The 17,414-nt window shown below is 41.8% G+C and overlaps 1 protein-coding gene across 1 annotated transcript in view; it reads right to left on the reverse strand.

The window, feature by feature from the left end:
- Positions 1-949: 949 nt before the first annotated feature.
- The window catches only part of EXOSC7 (exosome component 7), a 32,386-nt gene continuing 15,921 nt past the window's right edge, over positions 950-17,414 (reverse strand). Inside the window, exons 4-8 of the mRNA XM_083188558.1 lie at positions 16,239-16,404; positions 13,247-13,317; positions 9,478-9,601; positions 9,182-9,337; positions 950-1,503 (exon numbers count right to left, since the gene is read on the reverse strand). Of these exons, the coding sequence (XP_083044684.1) occupies positions 1,399-1,503; positions 9,182-9,337; positions 9,478-9,601; positions 13,247-13,317; positions 16,239-16,404 (622 nt within the window). The 3' untranslated portion in view covers positions 950-1,398. The remainder of the gene's footprint in view (positions 1,504-9,181; positions 9,338-9,477; positions 9,602-13,246; positions 13,318-16,238; positions 16,405-17,414) is intronic.

Consider the following 17,414-nt stretch of genomic DNA (forward strand, 5'->3'; position numbering starts at 1 on the left):
GTTTTGGGGTATAACCTGTAGGTTTGAACTGAGGGCAGAGTTTATACAACAAAACATTATCGTCACCTAATATATTTTGCTTGGATGTAGGTCTCCTGAGTGCCGTGATTTGCTTCTGGATTTATATATGCCTGGCACGACACAGCTCGTCTCCACTCGGATGGCACCCGGCAACTTTTTTCTGATTAGCTGCTGTATTCAAAGATTAAGCATAACATCAACTGCATGAACACTGAGAGGCTGACTGTTGCTACCCCCAAAATGTTAACGGCATGAGAATAATGCTGCAGAGTTTGGGGTACTAGGAGCGACGACGCAGCCTCAGACCTCAACATGCAGACAACTGCTACAGCATACACCACTGAATCGGTTAGCTATCAGGAGGATAAAAATAACAAAAACATATAGGGGGAAGATGTTCCATACACCGGGGAGTGATTAAAGTGCATACAGAAAAACTACCAACAACCCAGTTCCTGTTATTTTTTAAACAGACTTTAACATGAAAGTCAGCAGCTGATATGGCTGTTGTGTTTAGGAGAAATGTTTTAAGCCTTGGAGAGTGATAAGATATGAAGAAGATGACCAATGCAGATTATGGGGTTTCAACTGAAGTTTAACCAGCAATAAACGTGATTTGTAATCTGCAGCTTAAAAGCATATGTATACATAAGCAAGGGTGTAACTACCATAGGTGCAAGGGGTGCAGCTGCTATGGGGCCCACTTTGCCCGTCAAAGTATCATGTGCTGTATACATTTTTCAGCATGAGGTGATAAAAAGGGGCCCTTACAAACTTTGGGGCTCACATGTACACCACTGAACACAAGGTTGATGGATCTAAAGGCAGTAACTTCTGTTGCTGGAAAGCACAAAAACCATCACAAAATGAAACCAAAGACATGCTTGTGTTAATTATATTTGACAGTCTTTATTGCTGAGCTGCATTACTACACAGAGTGCAATTACCCCTATGTTAACAGCTGCAAAGAGACGAATGCTTCACATTAATAAATGTACACGCATGTGCAAACTTATTCATGTACATGTATTTACAGCAGCACAGCTGATGCTGCAAAACCAAGGCTAAAGTATTCACTAAAACACCACAGATGTGTACTATCTAAAGCAAATATGAATGCAATTCCCAAAAATATTTTAGAAACATAACAATGTATGGACACTTTCTATACATTTGCACTTTTTATGTATTCACTATTGAATTGTTGAATACAGCATAAAACTGCATTGCCAATGTGATGAATGACCCTTACACAGTTTATACAGATTGGCCAATGCATTTCAAGGAAAAGAAACATCATAAAAACAAAAAAATAGTCTAGAGTATGTAAAAAAATAATTCTTTATTGCTTTTACATATAACTAATGTTTACAAAGATTACCTCAGAAAGCCTATTTTTTGTCTCTTTTTCCCTAAACTTTCTTCTTGGTTTAAAATACTTTGCAAGGACATGTGTAAGGACTTTGCCACCCGCTTCCCTGTCTGGAGAGAAAAAACAAAAACAAAAAAGATCATTTCAAAATTCCAAGCTACAATGAGACACCTGGAAGGAAGACATATGGTTGTTACAGATACTGCAAACAAACTATGGGCCTGATTCAAGTTCACTTGCAAAGCACATTTGGGTTTGCTAATGGACAAAATGATGTGCACTGCAGGTGGGGCAGATGTAACATGTGCAGAGTTACAATTGGGTGAGTTATTTTGTTTTTTTGTGCAGGGTAAATACTGGCTGCTTTATTTTTTACAGTGCAATATACGGATGTAGTGCCGCTTGTCCAGCGCCGGCACACGCCAAACTGCCCCTGCTGGCGAGCGGAAGCTACATCTGACTGGGACGCTCAAGCCGTCCCAGTGAGCCAGTTCTCCGTCGGCGGGGGACAGGAACCCTGCCCGTCTCCGCTTCAGGGAGACGGGCAGGGTTGGGGGGGGGGGAAGAGGTGGGGGAACATGGCGGGGACCGGAGGCGGGGCGCGCGTCCCCTTGCGAAGTCTGGCGGGGGCTGGCGCATGGCGAATCCACCGCCAGCCCATGCAATGAAGAGAGGCGCTCCATCTGTAGATATCAGTTTGAGATCACACCCCACCCAAATCTAACACACTGTTACAGTGGCCACAAATGAAGTCTGGTGGTAATGGGATTAAAATAGGTATGATTACACAGCTTGGTGATAAATGTTCTAAGAATATAGCCACTGTCATCATGAGGTAACCATAAAATGTCTCATTTCAGTTGTGCAAAGGTTTACACCATTAGTCATCAATAAAAGTAAAAGTAAAGATGACCACTTCATTTATCTCCCATTCCCAAGAAAAAACACACAATTAAGGTCCATACACCCTGCGCGATTATGCCCAGGGTGTATGGACAGTGATGACCTCAATCATCGCTGGGGGGTAAGCCGCTCAGTGCATACTCACTGAGCGGCTTTCCCCCTGCCCGGTGCTGTCAGCAGGGGGCGGACGGCTTTGCATAGCGCAGTGCTATGGAAAGCTGTCTCCAAAGCAGCTCATCTGCTGGTAATTCAAGCAGATGAACGGCTTTCCCGGCGATGATGTGTATCACCATTCATCGCCAGGCCATACACACTGGGCGCCTTTCAGCTGAAATCAGCCAGTGTGTATGGGCCTTAATTGTGTATGCATATAGTTTTTGCACATTTCCCACAAAAGTGGTGTAGTGAGGATGTCTTATGTGATAGTCACCCTATATATGAGGCTCTTTGTTTATGTCCATAATTCCTTAATTCAGTGGTTCTCAAACTGTGGGTCCTGACCCCAAAGTGGGTCCAGACCTTCTCAGCATGGGGTCGCGACTCCATGTTGCTGACCATCAGGCTGATGACTTTTCTAATCTCAGTCAGTGATACAAGGAGTCTGGAAAATCTGTTGAACTGTCTGTTATTTTAGTCTCCTCACATCATTTTGTGCCTCCACAATGCTGACTACACATGTGACGTGATGACCTTCTGCAGTAACTTGCGGGGGTCCCATAATTATTTTTATTGTCTGATGGGGTCCCAGAACAAAATAGTTTGAGGACCCCTGCCTTAATTTATTCTAAATTTATACAAATCGTTAAGACTTCAGAGCTTGCTGCACTGTATAAAAACACTTTCCCAGCAGCCCTTCATCCATGTATAGTAAAATGAAAACTCCTGGGTTAGTTTCACTTGGGTAAATTGATAATTTATATAATTCGATTTTACCAAAAAGGTAAAATGTAACATGTAATGCACACAAAAAGGGAGCTAGAGCCAATCACCCCATGGCCAGGAAAAACAATTGCGTAATAAGCTGACATGTGTCCAACACTTTCTCTCCATGCAGCAAAGTTGTTTTTCAAAGCATTACATTTTCATAGCACATAACTTAAAGCAGAAATCCCACTTTCAGTATTATTTCTAGATTGCATGTAAGAATGTTTGGTACTTATGTATTATCTGGGCTCCCATGTTAAATGCACCGCATTTTTTCATACCCCTACTATCCAACTACGCATGGAGTTGATTTTATATAGTGTGGCGAGCGCAGCGAGCCACCGTGCCCGAAGCGTGGCGAGCCCCGCGAGGGGACGCGGTCTCATAAGAAAAATGGGAGCCCAGATATTACATAAGTACCGAATGTTTTAGTCGTGCATCTGAAAGTTATTTACTTAAACTTTCCCCTACAAATCATGATCTACACAGCAATTCCTCACTGGAGGGAAACTAAATATGGCAGTCACAGTGTCTCATTGTGACACAGCAGAGGGTAGATAAAGAGGGGAGAATACAGAGAGCAGACACAACCCACATTGTCAGGCCAACATGCACATAGCATTTGCTACATAAGGCTCTTAGCATTTCATGTGAGAGGGGAATTGTTGGGAGCCAATTTGCCTACCAGTATATTTTTTGGATTGTGGGAGCAAACTGGTTTACCCGGAGAAAACACATGCAAGTACAGGGAGAATATACAAACTCCACACAGTTAGGGCCATGGTGGGAATCAATCCCATGACCTCAGTGCTGTGAGGCAGTAATGCTAACCATTACACCAATAGCCACAAAACACTGAAAAACATATGAGGAGTAACTGATTAATAACCAAGAAGTGTCTGGGATTCTTATGGGATTGTTGATTTCATTTGTATCCACTGTGTTAAGCAGTGGCGCACGCAGGGGGGTTGTTTCTGAGTACCCTTAAAACCCCTGGCAAACCAAATTTTTAAAATTGAACTTAACTCACTGCCCCATCCTGGAAATTAGCCCTGCCCCCTTTTGAAACACCTGCGAATCGCGGGTTAAGAAGATCCTTGTTGGAAGTTGCCACTTTGTATTTTTATTTAACACAATCCTCTGGATTCCCCCTGCTGCCAAATGCAGCTTTTTATTTGCAAATAACAAAGTTGCAACTTCCCACAAGGATTGTTACTATAAAGTTCAGCTTCAATATTGATAAAAAAAGGTCCTACAACCTTATCAGCAGGACTTGGTTTCTAATAGGACTTTCTAGTTTTGTGAGAACATATAATTTTCCACGCCTCAATAGGATTACAGAAGTAATTTTTGTTTATATTGAATATTTTGTGATTTTATGGCTTTATACCTAATACTGTATGTGTATTCATGAATTTATAATTTTTTTTTTTCATGAAGGATAAGTTTTGCAGATACGACAGAGCTTCCTTAATTGAAAGAAATTATTTTTCTTTAATCCTGTATATTTTTGTGCATCTAATAGGAGGTCTACAATTCCCTTCAATTGGGAGCCTCAGCTGTGTCAGATTATTAGTAATGCTACCCATGTCATCACCATCATCAGTCACCAGCGCCTGTATGTTTTTCCTGTATGTTTGACTTCAAATCATTGCTGGCAATAACGAAGGTTTAGTTAAATATTGCTCCCCAATAAAATAGTCGCTGTGAGGCTATGAGCGGATATTTTGCACATCTCTCACAGCAACATTGGCACTCAAATGGTTAATATATCTATCTGGTATATAGACTAGCTCAGTAGATATATAGATATTGGGGTGCCGGATGACTGGCCGATGGTCGAGAACCCAACCAACAGGGGCTGTTTTCTCGTGGGGGTCCACGACCCCCATAGAGGCAGGATTCCGAGATCACAACCGTCGTCCAGTCATACCACACCCAGATATGATGTATATAATTTGTGCATCAATTTACACTTGCTTAATGGACTAGGTATATACTGATTCACCTCAGTCTGAACCCCATGCATCACTTCACCCTTCTCTGGAAACCACTCCTTGCAAATCCTGTGTTTGCACCTGTTAAGTGTCAAGAAATATACTAAACAATAGTGAAGTTTAAAATATATGGAGATTATTTGTAGGGATCATTAAAACCTAGGACTGTCCCCGGAAAACAGAACACTTGATAGCTATGCTACATTTACAAGCACATTAATCCTGGACGAAAACTGAAATAAACCATTGGTACTTGTTTCCTAGCACGGCGCCCGCCGTGTCCCATCGCATACCATTAGTTAAGGTATGCGATGGGACCGATCAGACCCGATTTAAGGCTTTTTACAGTTCATTGTACAATTGTTTCAATCTCATTGCATGCCATTACAATGACGCGATTTCCTATAGTCTCCTATGTTAAATGCACCCCCAGAACCGATTTTTAATTGTACACCCACCCTGATGGGTAATTACTATGTGAAATGCCCCCCATTGTTAACTCCACCCCAGTATCAACGCCAACCCGAAGCGTAGCGAGCCAGTGAGGGGCGGCGGAACGCGTCCTCCGACCTTTTCATACCCCCGCTATCCACGTCAGCATGGAGTTGATTTTATATAGTGTGGCGAATGCAGTGCGCCTCCGAGCCCCACGAGGGGCGGCGGAATACATGTGAAGTAATCCGTGTGCGCTCGCCACACTATATAAAATCAACTCCACGCCGACGTGGATAGTGGGGGTATGAAAAGGTCGGAGGACGCGTACCGCCGCCCCTCGCTGGCTCGCCATGCTTCGGGTTGCAGTTGATAGTGGGGTGGTGTTAACAATGGGGGGCATTTGACATACTAATTACCCATCAGGGTGGGTGTACAATTAAAAATCTGGTGTGGGGGTGCATTTAACATAGGAATCAGCCATCAGGGTGGCTGTACAATGAAAAATCGGGTCTAATTGCATAGCATCGCATGCGATGTGACCCGATCTTATAGACCCTATGCCATAACATGAAAATTGGGGGGTGCCGTGCTAGGAAACAAGTACCAACCCATCTACCAATTAATAAGAAATATCTGCAAATACACCAAACACTGCTTCACAACTTCATATGTCTGATTGCTTTACAACCAATTTGTGTTTATTAAAACACAAAAGATATTGGAATGGCATCATTTGCTTACAATTGGGGTTAGAAAGGTCATCAGTGAAGCATAGGTAATGTAGGTACATGGGGTTATTATTTGCATAACCTAACAGTGTAATTTTTCACCTTTCAACAACTATACATTTGCCTCACTGGTTACCTGTGTAAACAATACTTGCTAACCCAGTGTGAATAACCTTGGTACTACTATCGCCTACATTTCTGATATTTTACAGCTCTGTCTCACCACTCCTATTTACTTCATCTACACTATAGGCCCAATTCAGATCTGACTGCATGGCTGTGAATATGCACAGCGTGCGATTACCGATACCCTGCGTATGCATATGGTTCATAGTACGCATGTGCGACACTGTCCTGTGATGAACTCGTGCAACTAGTCCAGTTCGCTGGCAGTTTCTTTGGTAGTGTTAAGAAAAATGCAGGGCGTCTTATAAAAAAAACGCTGTGTGTCAGGGAAACCGCACAGGGAGGGTTTGTGATGTCAGCTTCAGCCTGGATGTGCCGGTTTGTCATTGCAGCGCAGAGTAAGTCCCAGGCTATGCGGCGCCTGTGATTACTTATGCCCGATGTTAATACCATTTGATTGTAAGCCGGTTATGAAGGATTTTGGGCATATTCACAGGTGTGAACAAAGTACACCCGTACACATCCATTTGCACAGCTAGCACAATAATTCACAAAGCGGGATTGTACTGGCGTAGGTTGGCGACTTAACTGATCGTTGGCTTCTGCAAATTCGCACCAGTATGTTCAGGTCTGAATCCCGCCCCATATCCAGGCTGAGAACACCCCCTAACACTCCTTGTCTGCGTAATCCCTAATTTTTCCCCATGTTACCACCTCCATCCTTCTCTCCTAGGGCCAGGTGTATCAATTATTTGTAATAATGCAGCTTTAGACTTAAGGCCCCAATAAACTATGTAATTTGGGCCCAATTTCACTCGTTATGGTAGATCGGGCCCAGAAAATCAGGTGAAATTGGCCTAAACACCAGGAGATCATACGTGTTGCATGTAAGATCTCCTGGTTTGACCCTCTCCTGGTCGCAGGGGACACAGGCAGAAGGATGATGTATCGCATGCGATCTTGGCGCCTGGGAGGGTTCAGGGTGGATCAAGGGAAATTGGATGCGACTTCTCCTGTAGGAGAAGTCACAGTGTATTCTCAATTTGGAGAATCAATTTAACGGCCTTAATTAGGGAAACAACATCTTCCTGAGACAGGGATTCCTCCAGGACAGGGGAGGTGTAAGCATATAAAGTAATAGACACATTTTCCTCACACTCTGAGGAAACCACAGAGTTCGAATCAGAACAAGAATAAGGAGTAGAGTCTTCCTGTCTGGAATGTCTGTGTTTGGAAGTGCATCTGCTGGAAAGAAGAGGGCATCTGCGGCAAACCTTGTACCGACTGGGAGAAGGAGAAAATCCTATGTGGTTCCATAGTGGGCAGCTGCAGATCAGATTGCATAACCATGGCAGCCTAAGACCCAGTTGAGAAACCAGCAGGGGAGCACACTCGGGGGTTGCAAGTCATTTTAAAAATTGACCTTTATTGTTATTATTATTACATAAAATGATCTCCTATTGTCATCAGCAGACAAACATACCTTGTTTTAGTGAAATATTAAAAAGAAAGCTGTGTGAATAAAGAATAAGAAAATATTGTGCATCAGCCCTTTCAGGGTATGGAAATATCCATATATGACCTTTAAAACCTGCTCTTGGAATACAGCAGGGTAAAGGGTATTCATACATATGAAAGCACTTTGATTAAAATCCGGCGGATCCACAGTACCGCTTATTCACGGATGTAACATAGGTGCACAGATTTCTAGACATGAAAATATGAGCACATGTTGAAACGTATTAGATACACACAGTGACATCCCCAGTATTATATAGCGTGTAATCCCACTAAGAATTTAATGACACTTATTAATTGGAGTAGTCCCAGCAAATATACTGCTCATTTGAGGGCATTATAATTTATATCACTGGGCTGGCTTGACCGTCATTCCTCCTATTAGTACTACATATAAGTGTGTGGAGGTATTGGCACACCTTTAAGCATTACAACAAGCTTCAATAAAGGCTGAGAGAATATTGCAACATTCTGGCAATACTGATACAGTTATAATGTTGCTGAAAACCACAGAGAAATTGCAACAATTTAACTCTCACAAGAAGCCTGGGAAATAGCTGCTACATAATCTGTGACCTTTAGGTAGCAGCTTCAAATAGACATTAAAAAGGGCAATATCAGCCCATGAAAATCAAGAAATAAGCTAAGTAAATACACATTCATCTGTCCTTCTCTTTTATGTTAAAACACAATATTTTCTTATTCTTTATTCACACATCTTTCTTTTTAATATTTCACTTAAACAAGGTATGTTTGTCTGCTGACGACAATAGGAGATCATTTTATGTAATAATAATAATAATAATAAAAGTTCAATTTTAAAATGATCATTAGATCCTCAGTGCACCCTAAAGGATACTTGCTTTTTTCTTTGTGGGTGTTATAAAGACCACCCACGTCTGGATCCGGAGAAGAAAGAACAGCAGAACAAGTCCTGCAGGTAGGCAAAGCAGGAGCACCCACCTCCTTGGATGCACTGCTTTTGGAAGATATTGCACAGAAATCCGAAGCAATCCCCACAAAGTTATATAGACAGTGGTGTGGGGGGGTTACCCATCCCCTATTGAACCCCAATTGTTACTTGGTAGAGAATGGGTAATGTTCTAAGAAGCCATACAGTGTGGAGAGAAAGATTGATTCATGCGTGATCTCTTTACCTCAATCATCTCACAGATGCTTTCAGGATCAAGGCTTCCTTTTCCTAGTTTTCTCATACAAGTCAAGGTACCCTTGCTGGTCACAGAGATAAGAAGACGAGCCAAGGAACATGCTTCTTCTTGTAACGTGGCATCTACCACATGCCGGTGACCTATCTGTGAAAGTACAAAACAAAGTTGTATAGTTCCTTCTGTATATTAAAAAGTTCCTAAAAAATAAAATAAGTATTCCTAAATAAATACAATACCAGTGGAAAAGTGCAAATAAAACTAGACAGTAAGGGAAGTATACTTACTCGGCTTAACGTGACAACACAAGGGACGTCTGCTACATTCAGCCGCATACAGTCGTAAGGATCATCTGACAGTTCAATGTCTTTCGTCCCCTCCTCATCTTCCAACACATGCACTTTAGGAATCCTGATTACATTAAGCATGAATCACCGTTATCATCGGCATAGGTCATTTAGGAAAACATGTATCAAGCCTCCCAGTGGTGAAGTGGCCATCAGCTTTTATTAAGTACATTCTATAAAATGATCGATAGACATTGATTAGTTGCCATGGGGAACCTTCCCACTTATCAATTCTTCAGAAGGCTTTATAGAACTACTCTGTCACCATCATTTATATCCCACAAATGAGTTAACTTGTAACCTAGAGCAAGTGGTAGGAATAAATATTCAGGATTAAGCTAACAGCCACCACTGATTTCCCCGAGAAGCTTCATTACCAGTGTTCATACTTTTAATATTCATGAGGTTACAGCTCGTAGAGTAATATCTTCTACTGGCGCTGTGCAAGGAGAAACATTCCCTTCTGTGTCCCAGATGCACCATTTGCTCCCTTGCTGGCAATACAAAAGAATGCATCTTTGGCATTAGGAGGAGACTAGATCAGATGTGGTTCTGTAGCAGTTCCCATGACTAGCATAAATGAAGGTTCTTCATTTGAATATTGTGTATTTGCACCTTAAATAGTCCTGCATGTCATATGACAGCTGTGGTGTAAATCACAATGACAACAGAACAACGAGGGCTTTTCCAAAGCCTATTTGCTTACTACATCATGTGCCTGCTGTTGCCATGTAGTATATCCTACTAGAAGTAAATAAGTAGTATGAAGAACCAAGCAAAAAGGGAACATGGTGGTTTATAGGAGAGCGGATTTTACACCCATACAATTTTTTTTAAACTGGTTTATAGAAATGGTAAGTGACTTTGTGCGCTGACACCTTCCCAGCGAAAGGGTGACTGTATTATTAAAAGTGAATGATTCGTGGGTGAAAAATAAATGTTACTTCCCTAATTATGGCTATCTTCACCTCACAATGAGGCTCTCCGAAAATATATAAAAGAGATGGGGACATGAGGAAGATGGAAAAATAGTATAATATTGCCAGGGATAACAATTTATTAATACAATAACACTTAAAACACAATAAAATATTTGGTACTTGTGTATTTTGGCGGCGCCCCCGATGTCCATCGCGCAATGTTTTTATCGCATCGCATGCGATTTTTGCCCCCTATGCCAGGGGTTCCCAATCTTTTTTAAATCACGGCACCCTAGGAGTATCAAAATTTTTTCACGGCACCCCTAGGCCAATAAAAAATAATTCAATGGGGTTTATATGCGATTCTTAGGGTCAGTTATGTGGTAAAGGGCAGGATTTGCTTCTGTTTGTACACATTTTATGATTGGCAGCTGCCAGCACTGGTTTTGCTCATAAATAATTAACCACCAAACCAGGGCACCCCTGCATGTGTCCCGAGGCACCCCAGGGAGCCACGGCACACAGTTTGGGAACCACTGCCCTATGCAATGAAACATTGTATAAGCACCCTAAAGGGTGCTTTTAAGCACCCAAATGGGTGCTTACAATTTTAAATGCACCCCCACGCCACCCCCCCACTATAAACGTGAACCCGAAGCGTGGTGAGCGCAGCGAGCCCGCGAGGGGCGGCGGTACGCATCCTCCGACCTTTTCATACCCCACTATCCACGTCGGCGTGGAGTTGAGAATAGAAAGTGTGGCGAGCGCAGCGAGCCACCGAGGCCGAAGCGTGACGAGCGCAGAGAGCCCCGCGAGGGGACGCGGATACCTTCACAGGTATCCGCGTCCCTTCGTGGGCTTCAGAGGTATCCGCGCCCACTGGCCACACTTTCTATTCTCAACTCCACGCCAACGTGGATAGTGGGGGTATGAAAAGGTCGGAGGACGCGTACCGCTGCGCTCGCCACGCTTCGGGTTCACGTTTATAGTGGGGGGTGGCGTGGGGGTGCACCATTAGGGTGCTTATACAATGTTTAATCGCATCGCATTGTAGGGCATTGTATGCCATATACAATGTCATACAATTTTTAAATTGTATGACATTGTACAATTTTGCGCGATATCGCATGCCTTATGGGATGCGATACGATGCGATGGGCGCCGCCAAAATACACAAGTACCAAATATTTTTCACACGGTGATAAAATTGGACCGATTTGTAAGGTCTCCTTAATAATATGGGTGGGAGTTTACCAGATCATGGCGATTATGAACGCCTGTAGGAAACTTCTTTCAATCCTTAAAGGGCCCTTGGTTCTCCGGATAAACCTGGGTCCCAGGTGTTTCACAGATCTCCAGCTCTGGATTCCTCCTTCCCATACACAACACTCCAGCAACGTGTATCGGGAACTGCTTGTCCCTTAGTCAGGCAGTGAGCTGACAGTGAGCTGCCTGACGAAGGGACAAGCAGTTCCCGATACGCGTTGCAGGAGGCTGGAGTGTTGTGTATGGGAAGGAGGAATCCAGAGCTGGAGATCTGTGAAACAACTGGGACCCAGGTTTATTCGGAGAACCAAGGGCCCTTTAAGGATTGAAAGAACTTTCCTACAGGCGTTCATAATCACCATGATCTGGTAAACCCCCACCCATATTATTAAGGAGACCTTACAAATCGGTCCAATTTTATTTTATTGTGTTTTAAGTGTTTTTGTATTAATAAATTGTTATCCCTGGCAAAATTATACTATTTGTTTTTCCATCTTCCTCATGTCCCCATCTCTTATATATTTTCGGAGAGCCTCATTGTAAGGTGAAGATAGCCATAATAAGGGAAGTAACATTTATTTTTCACCCACGAATCATTCACTTTTAATAATACAGTCACCCTTTCGCTGGGAAGGTGTCAGCGCACAAAGTCACTTACCATTTCTATAAACCTATTATGTCCAGTTACTAGGGAAGTAACTACAAGTGACTAGTGCTGCAGACACTTAGGGGGAAATTTACAAAAAAAAAATAGGTGTATTTGTATCCAGAAATACACTTATTTTTGACATTTACTATTTCGAAAATACAGCAATTCGTATTCGTATTGGTAGCACATCAATACGAATATGAATGGCCGTATTTTCGGGATAGTAAATGTCAAAAATAAGTGTATTTCTGGATACAAATACACCTATTTTTTTTTTAAAAATTCCTTTAGTAAATTTCCCCCTTAAATGCAGCGCCACAGAGTATAGACTCAAAAACTACAGTATACCAAAATTTTTTTTAAACTGTTTGAGCATAAAAACGGCAGTACAGGTGTATAATACCCACAGGGGGCACAAAACTCAAAATGATGGTCTGAAAAGCTCTCCTAAAGGCATTCATTCTTACGGATATAAATCCAATAAATCTATCTGTATAGTATTTCAGAAAGATATTTTACACATACAATTCCAATATCACATGTTCTGTCTAGTTGTTCAGTTTAGTATATTGAATTTAGATCTGAAGACAAGATTTCACAATTTCTTCCACAGTTTAGATTTCCTTTCCAACAAATATTACACATAAAGGGTTCCTGAAGCCTAACATGAGACTCCCACTGCGCTCACAGGTTTAGCAGAGGATCATCCCAGACATCGTATGCCTGACCTAATACCAGTGATGTGTTCTTCAGGAACAAAATAGAAGCTCCATGATTGTGCTGGGCAAAGCGGATTATGGGCACTATTCTTTAGTTAGCCTGTGAAATACGAGCAGGGCACATGGTTACTTATACATTTTACCTCACAGCTTACCTGGCATTAAAGAGAGCGGCCTTCACTGCTATGGATATTGTATCAAATAGATTTCCACCACACTCCAATAGCTGCAAACAGAAAATAATATTATAACAAAGAATGATGCAACACCATGTTATACTCTATGTATATGACTATGAACAGGACTGCCCAAATACTGATAGGAGCCATGTACATGTAGCTGATACAACTTCAAAACTACGGCGGGCATGTTATTTCTGTTGATGCCAATAGATGCACGTCTTCACTGGCTCCTTACACGACCTCCATGATTTCCATCTTACATTACTATTTCCACGTCTGCAGTATGTACAGTAAATAAGTTATGGTCTAACAAATACACATGAACACCTATAGTACTTGCATCAGCAGGAATTCTAAACCAGTACACTGAATAAATGATGAAATATTTTCTCCCACAGTGCTGTATGAGGCAACCAGCTAAATTCTCATTAGAAGCAACAGTGGTTAAATTAAATAATTGACGCCCTGACAGTAAACAGTTAACATGCAAAAGCAATGATCAGTCAGGTGGTAATTGTTATCTTTAATTACAAAATCATAACTTCCAGAAGAGAACAAAGACACACTTTTCAAGAACTGTAATAATTGAAGATTAGTTGTAAACTGGGACATGTGCATTATTACATCTGACAGGAAGATCAAGAAGGGAATGCTGCTTAGATTATTGCTCTGCTGTTTTTTATTCTTATGCACAAAGTAGTCATAAAACAAAAATCAGACCAGTTCTCTGTAACTATGGAAACTGTAACAGAACTGATCACAACAAAAGAACCAAGTAAAGTACAGGTAGCGAGAGGAGACTACTATAAAACACTAACTTCTAAAAGTTATAAAAAGGTGTAGTCTCAAAACAGTTCTACCCCTTTCACACCGCAGCTATAACCCGGTAATTTGCCTATTTTTAACCGTTTTAAAACAGTTATAGCTGTAGTGTGAAAGCGCCAGTTTTAAATTACCGGTTCAAGAAAACCGGTAATTCAAAACCGTTAAAAAGAAAGATCCTACACAGTACAGACCCGGTTTTTTTATTTGGGGGGGGGGGGGGGGCGCTGGCCAGGTACCAGGGAATGGTTGAAAATGGGTTCAATGTGAAAGGTACAAAGACGGTAATTAACCAGTAATATACCCTTTACAACATGCAATGTGAAAGGGGTTTAACTTGCTCTGACCCTATTTAAGAAACTTAAAAAAAAAAACAACGAGTCAAAGCAGGTTTTGCGGTGTGGAAGCAGCATAATCTTCAGCAGTGATGCACAACCCTATTTAGCTGGGATACCAAGTGTCAGGGAACAGCATTTTTTTTCTGGGACCTCGGAAGAGGTGGTTCCTGAACTGGCGAAACTTAAAAAACAAAAAACAGATTAATGTTCAGACTGTACATCACCACAACAAATCATGGCATGATTGATAATTAGTGCCCTTCTCTTTAGGGTGGATTATCCCAGGATTGATGGGATTCCAGGATTTTGCCCTAAAATTGCCAGGATATCAATCCCGGGATTGGTACTTCTTATCTATGAATAAGTAGAGGATGAATTATTTGGACAACATTTACTGTAATTTAAAAAAAATAAAAAAAAAATTGAAAAAAAGGATTTGCTCACATTTTTGGCCCAGTTTAGGATTCAATTGTACTATGAGGGTTTTGGTACTTCAACTGATTAGTGAAAGCACCTAATAAACCAGGACAACATATGTTGCTGCTCTTTTAGTAAATACCACCCTAGTAGCAAACTGCTAAAGCTACAATGGTAACCAATAAACCCTATTAGGATATCGTACAAATATTCAAATACGATTTATTTATTTAGGTGTTTTTGTATTGTTAAGGGAAAACAAAAAAGGTGACATTTTCTAAATATCCTTTGCTCAAACTATATCTTCTGTCATCCTGCATGTACAGATAACAGGATTTTGCTGACTGTTTGCGGAAGTGCGCATCATCAGCGATTGAGTGCATACACACTGGATGATTTTATTGTTCCGACCTGTCAGAATCCGCAAAATGGTTAATGACATTCATTGTATATATTATTTACAGTTTCTTATATAGCGCACACATATTCCGCAGCGCTTTACAGAGTATAGTTGAACATTCACATCAGTCCCTGCCCCAGTGGAGCTTACAATCTATGTTCCTTACCACATGTACACACACAGACATTGTAGGGTTAATTTGTTGGGAGCCAATTAACCTACCAGTATATTTTTGGATTGTGGGAGGAAACCGGAGTACCCGGAGGAAACCCACGCAAGTACGGAGAGAATATATGAACCTTAAAGGAAAGCTAGTATTATGTAGACAATGCGTGGACAGACAAATTCTACATTGGATATAAATATTTTTCAATGATTATATTGTAATTTCCAAATGAAAATAGAGGGGGAAAGTATTTGACTTTCTAAAAGGGTAAGAAGTTGTGGTTCCAGTTGATCTACAGTGTCTATATAGACAGTCAATAGGTCTACTCCCAAAAGGTCGACATGCAATATGTCAACAGGGTCAAAAGGTAGACATGTGGCAAGATATCTAGTTTTTCATGATTTTTTTTAAACCATCTTGTTCTTACGGTGCTTTACCATCCATTTAGGCATAGAGGGAGAATATATAATATAATTTAGCCCGAAGCATGCCAAGAGCACAAGTCATGTGAGGGGGTTCATGTCAAAATTGACACCAAAAAAAGGTGAAAAACTCATGTTGACCTTTTCACGCGTCTACCTTTTTCATGTCGATATTTTGACCCGGTTAACATATTTACTTTAATCTAGACACCATCTATCTAATAATCCACCCCAAGAAGTTGCGCAGAGAAAGCAAAAGCTAGTACATTCTATAAAATGCTAGGTAGAAGCTTTGATACATTTCTCCCATAATCGCTTCTATTACGGCATGCTAAGAGTGCTTTTACGAGTTATAAGAAAGATACTGTATGACGGAATAGAGATAACACATTTCTCTCACCAGTACATCAACATAAAGGACCCAGCAATGCTCTCCTGGCAGAATGCATAGAGATTTAAGGTCAATACTGCTCTTGTTATCGTATATTTTGTAAAACATGTTCGCAATCTCTGTGCCAAGCTCCTCTCCTCCACGGCCTTCAAACTCCGGAGCAGCATTAGCAGAACTGGAAAGGAAAGGAAAGGCTGATTAATCTCCATATGGTTCATTCTTGTGAAGTAATCACTACAGTATTTGTGATGCTTTCATTCAGAAAGGTCTCTAACATTATACTGTATACAGAAACAAGTCACTCTGCTAAATAGGTTTCTCAAAGCCAATTCTCATGAAATTAAACAGTGTAAAATAAAGATTTTCATTTCATACAAGTAATATTCCATGGTAACGTCTAGCTTCCTTCACAAGCTTCACTGGACCATTGATAGACATTAAGAATGACAAAATGGCAGACATGAAAAGCATTAAACAATGCTTGTCCTTTTTTTCATATTACTCTTTTTGAAAAAAAAAATTGGGTACTCTTTACCTAGAACGGCGCCCGCGATCAGAATCGCGGGCGTCGGGGGTAAAAAATCGCGGGCATCGCGGGTAAATCGCGGGTAAATCAAAATCGTGTACCCGCGATCACCGCGATTTTCCCATAGGGAACAATGTTAAAAAGCCTAATTGATCGCGATTTTAATGTTAAATGCCTCAATGCCCGCGATTTTCCCATAGGAATCAATGTTAAATGGGCTACAGAGCCCAAATAGACCCAATTAACCCTTAAATGTCACCCCAATTTTTTTACGCCACCCCACGATCCACGCCAACCCGAAGCGTGGCGAGCGCAGCGAGCCCGCGAGGGGCGGCGGTACGCGTCCTCCGACCTTTTCATGCCCTACTATCCACGTCGGCGTGGAGTTGAGAATAGAATAGTGTGGCGAGCGCAGCGAGCCCGAAGCGTGGCGAGCGCAGCGAGCCCCGCGAGGGGACGCGGATACCTTCACAGGTAAACGCGTCCCTTCGCGGGCTTCACAGGTGTCGGCGTCGCCACGGACACCTGTGAAGTCCGCGAGGGGACGCGTATAACTGTGAAGGTATCCGCGTGCGCTCGCCACGCTTCGGGCTCGGTGGCTCGCCACACTATTCTATTCTCAACTCCACGCCGACGTGGATAGTAGGGCATGAAAAGGT

The sequence above is a fragment of the Crinia signifera genome, chromosome 5 (assembly GCF_055691185.1).
Source record: "Crinia signifera chromosome 5, ASM5569118v1, whole genome shotgun sequence".
NCBI classification, from domain to species: Eukaryota; Metazoa; Chordata; class Amphibia; order Anura; family Myobatrachidae; genus Crinia; species Crinia signifera.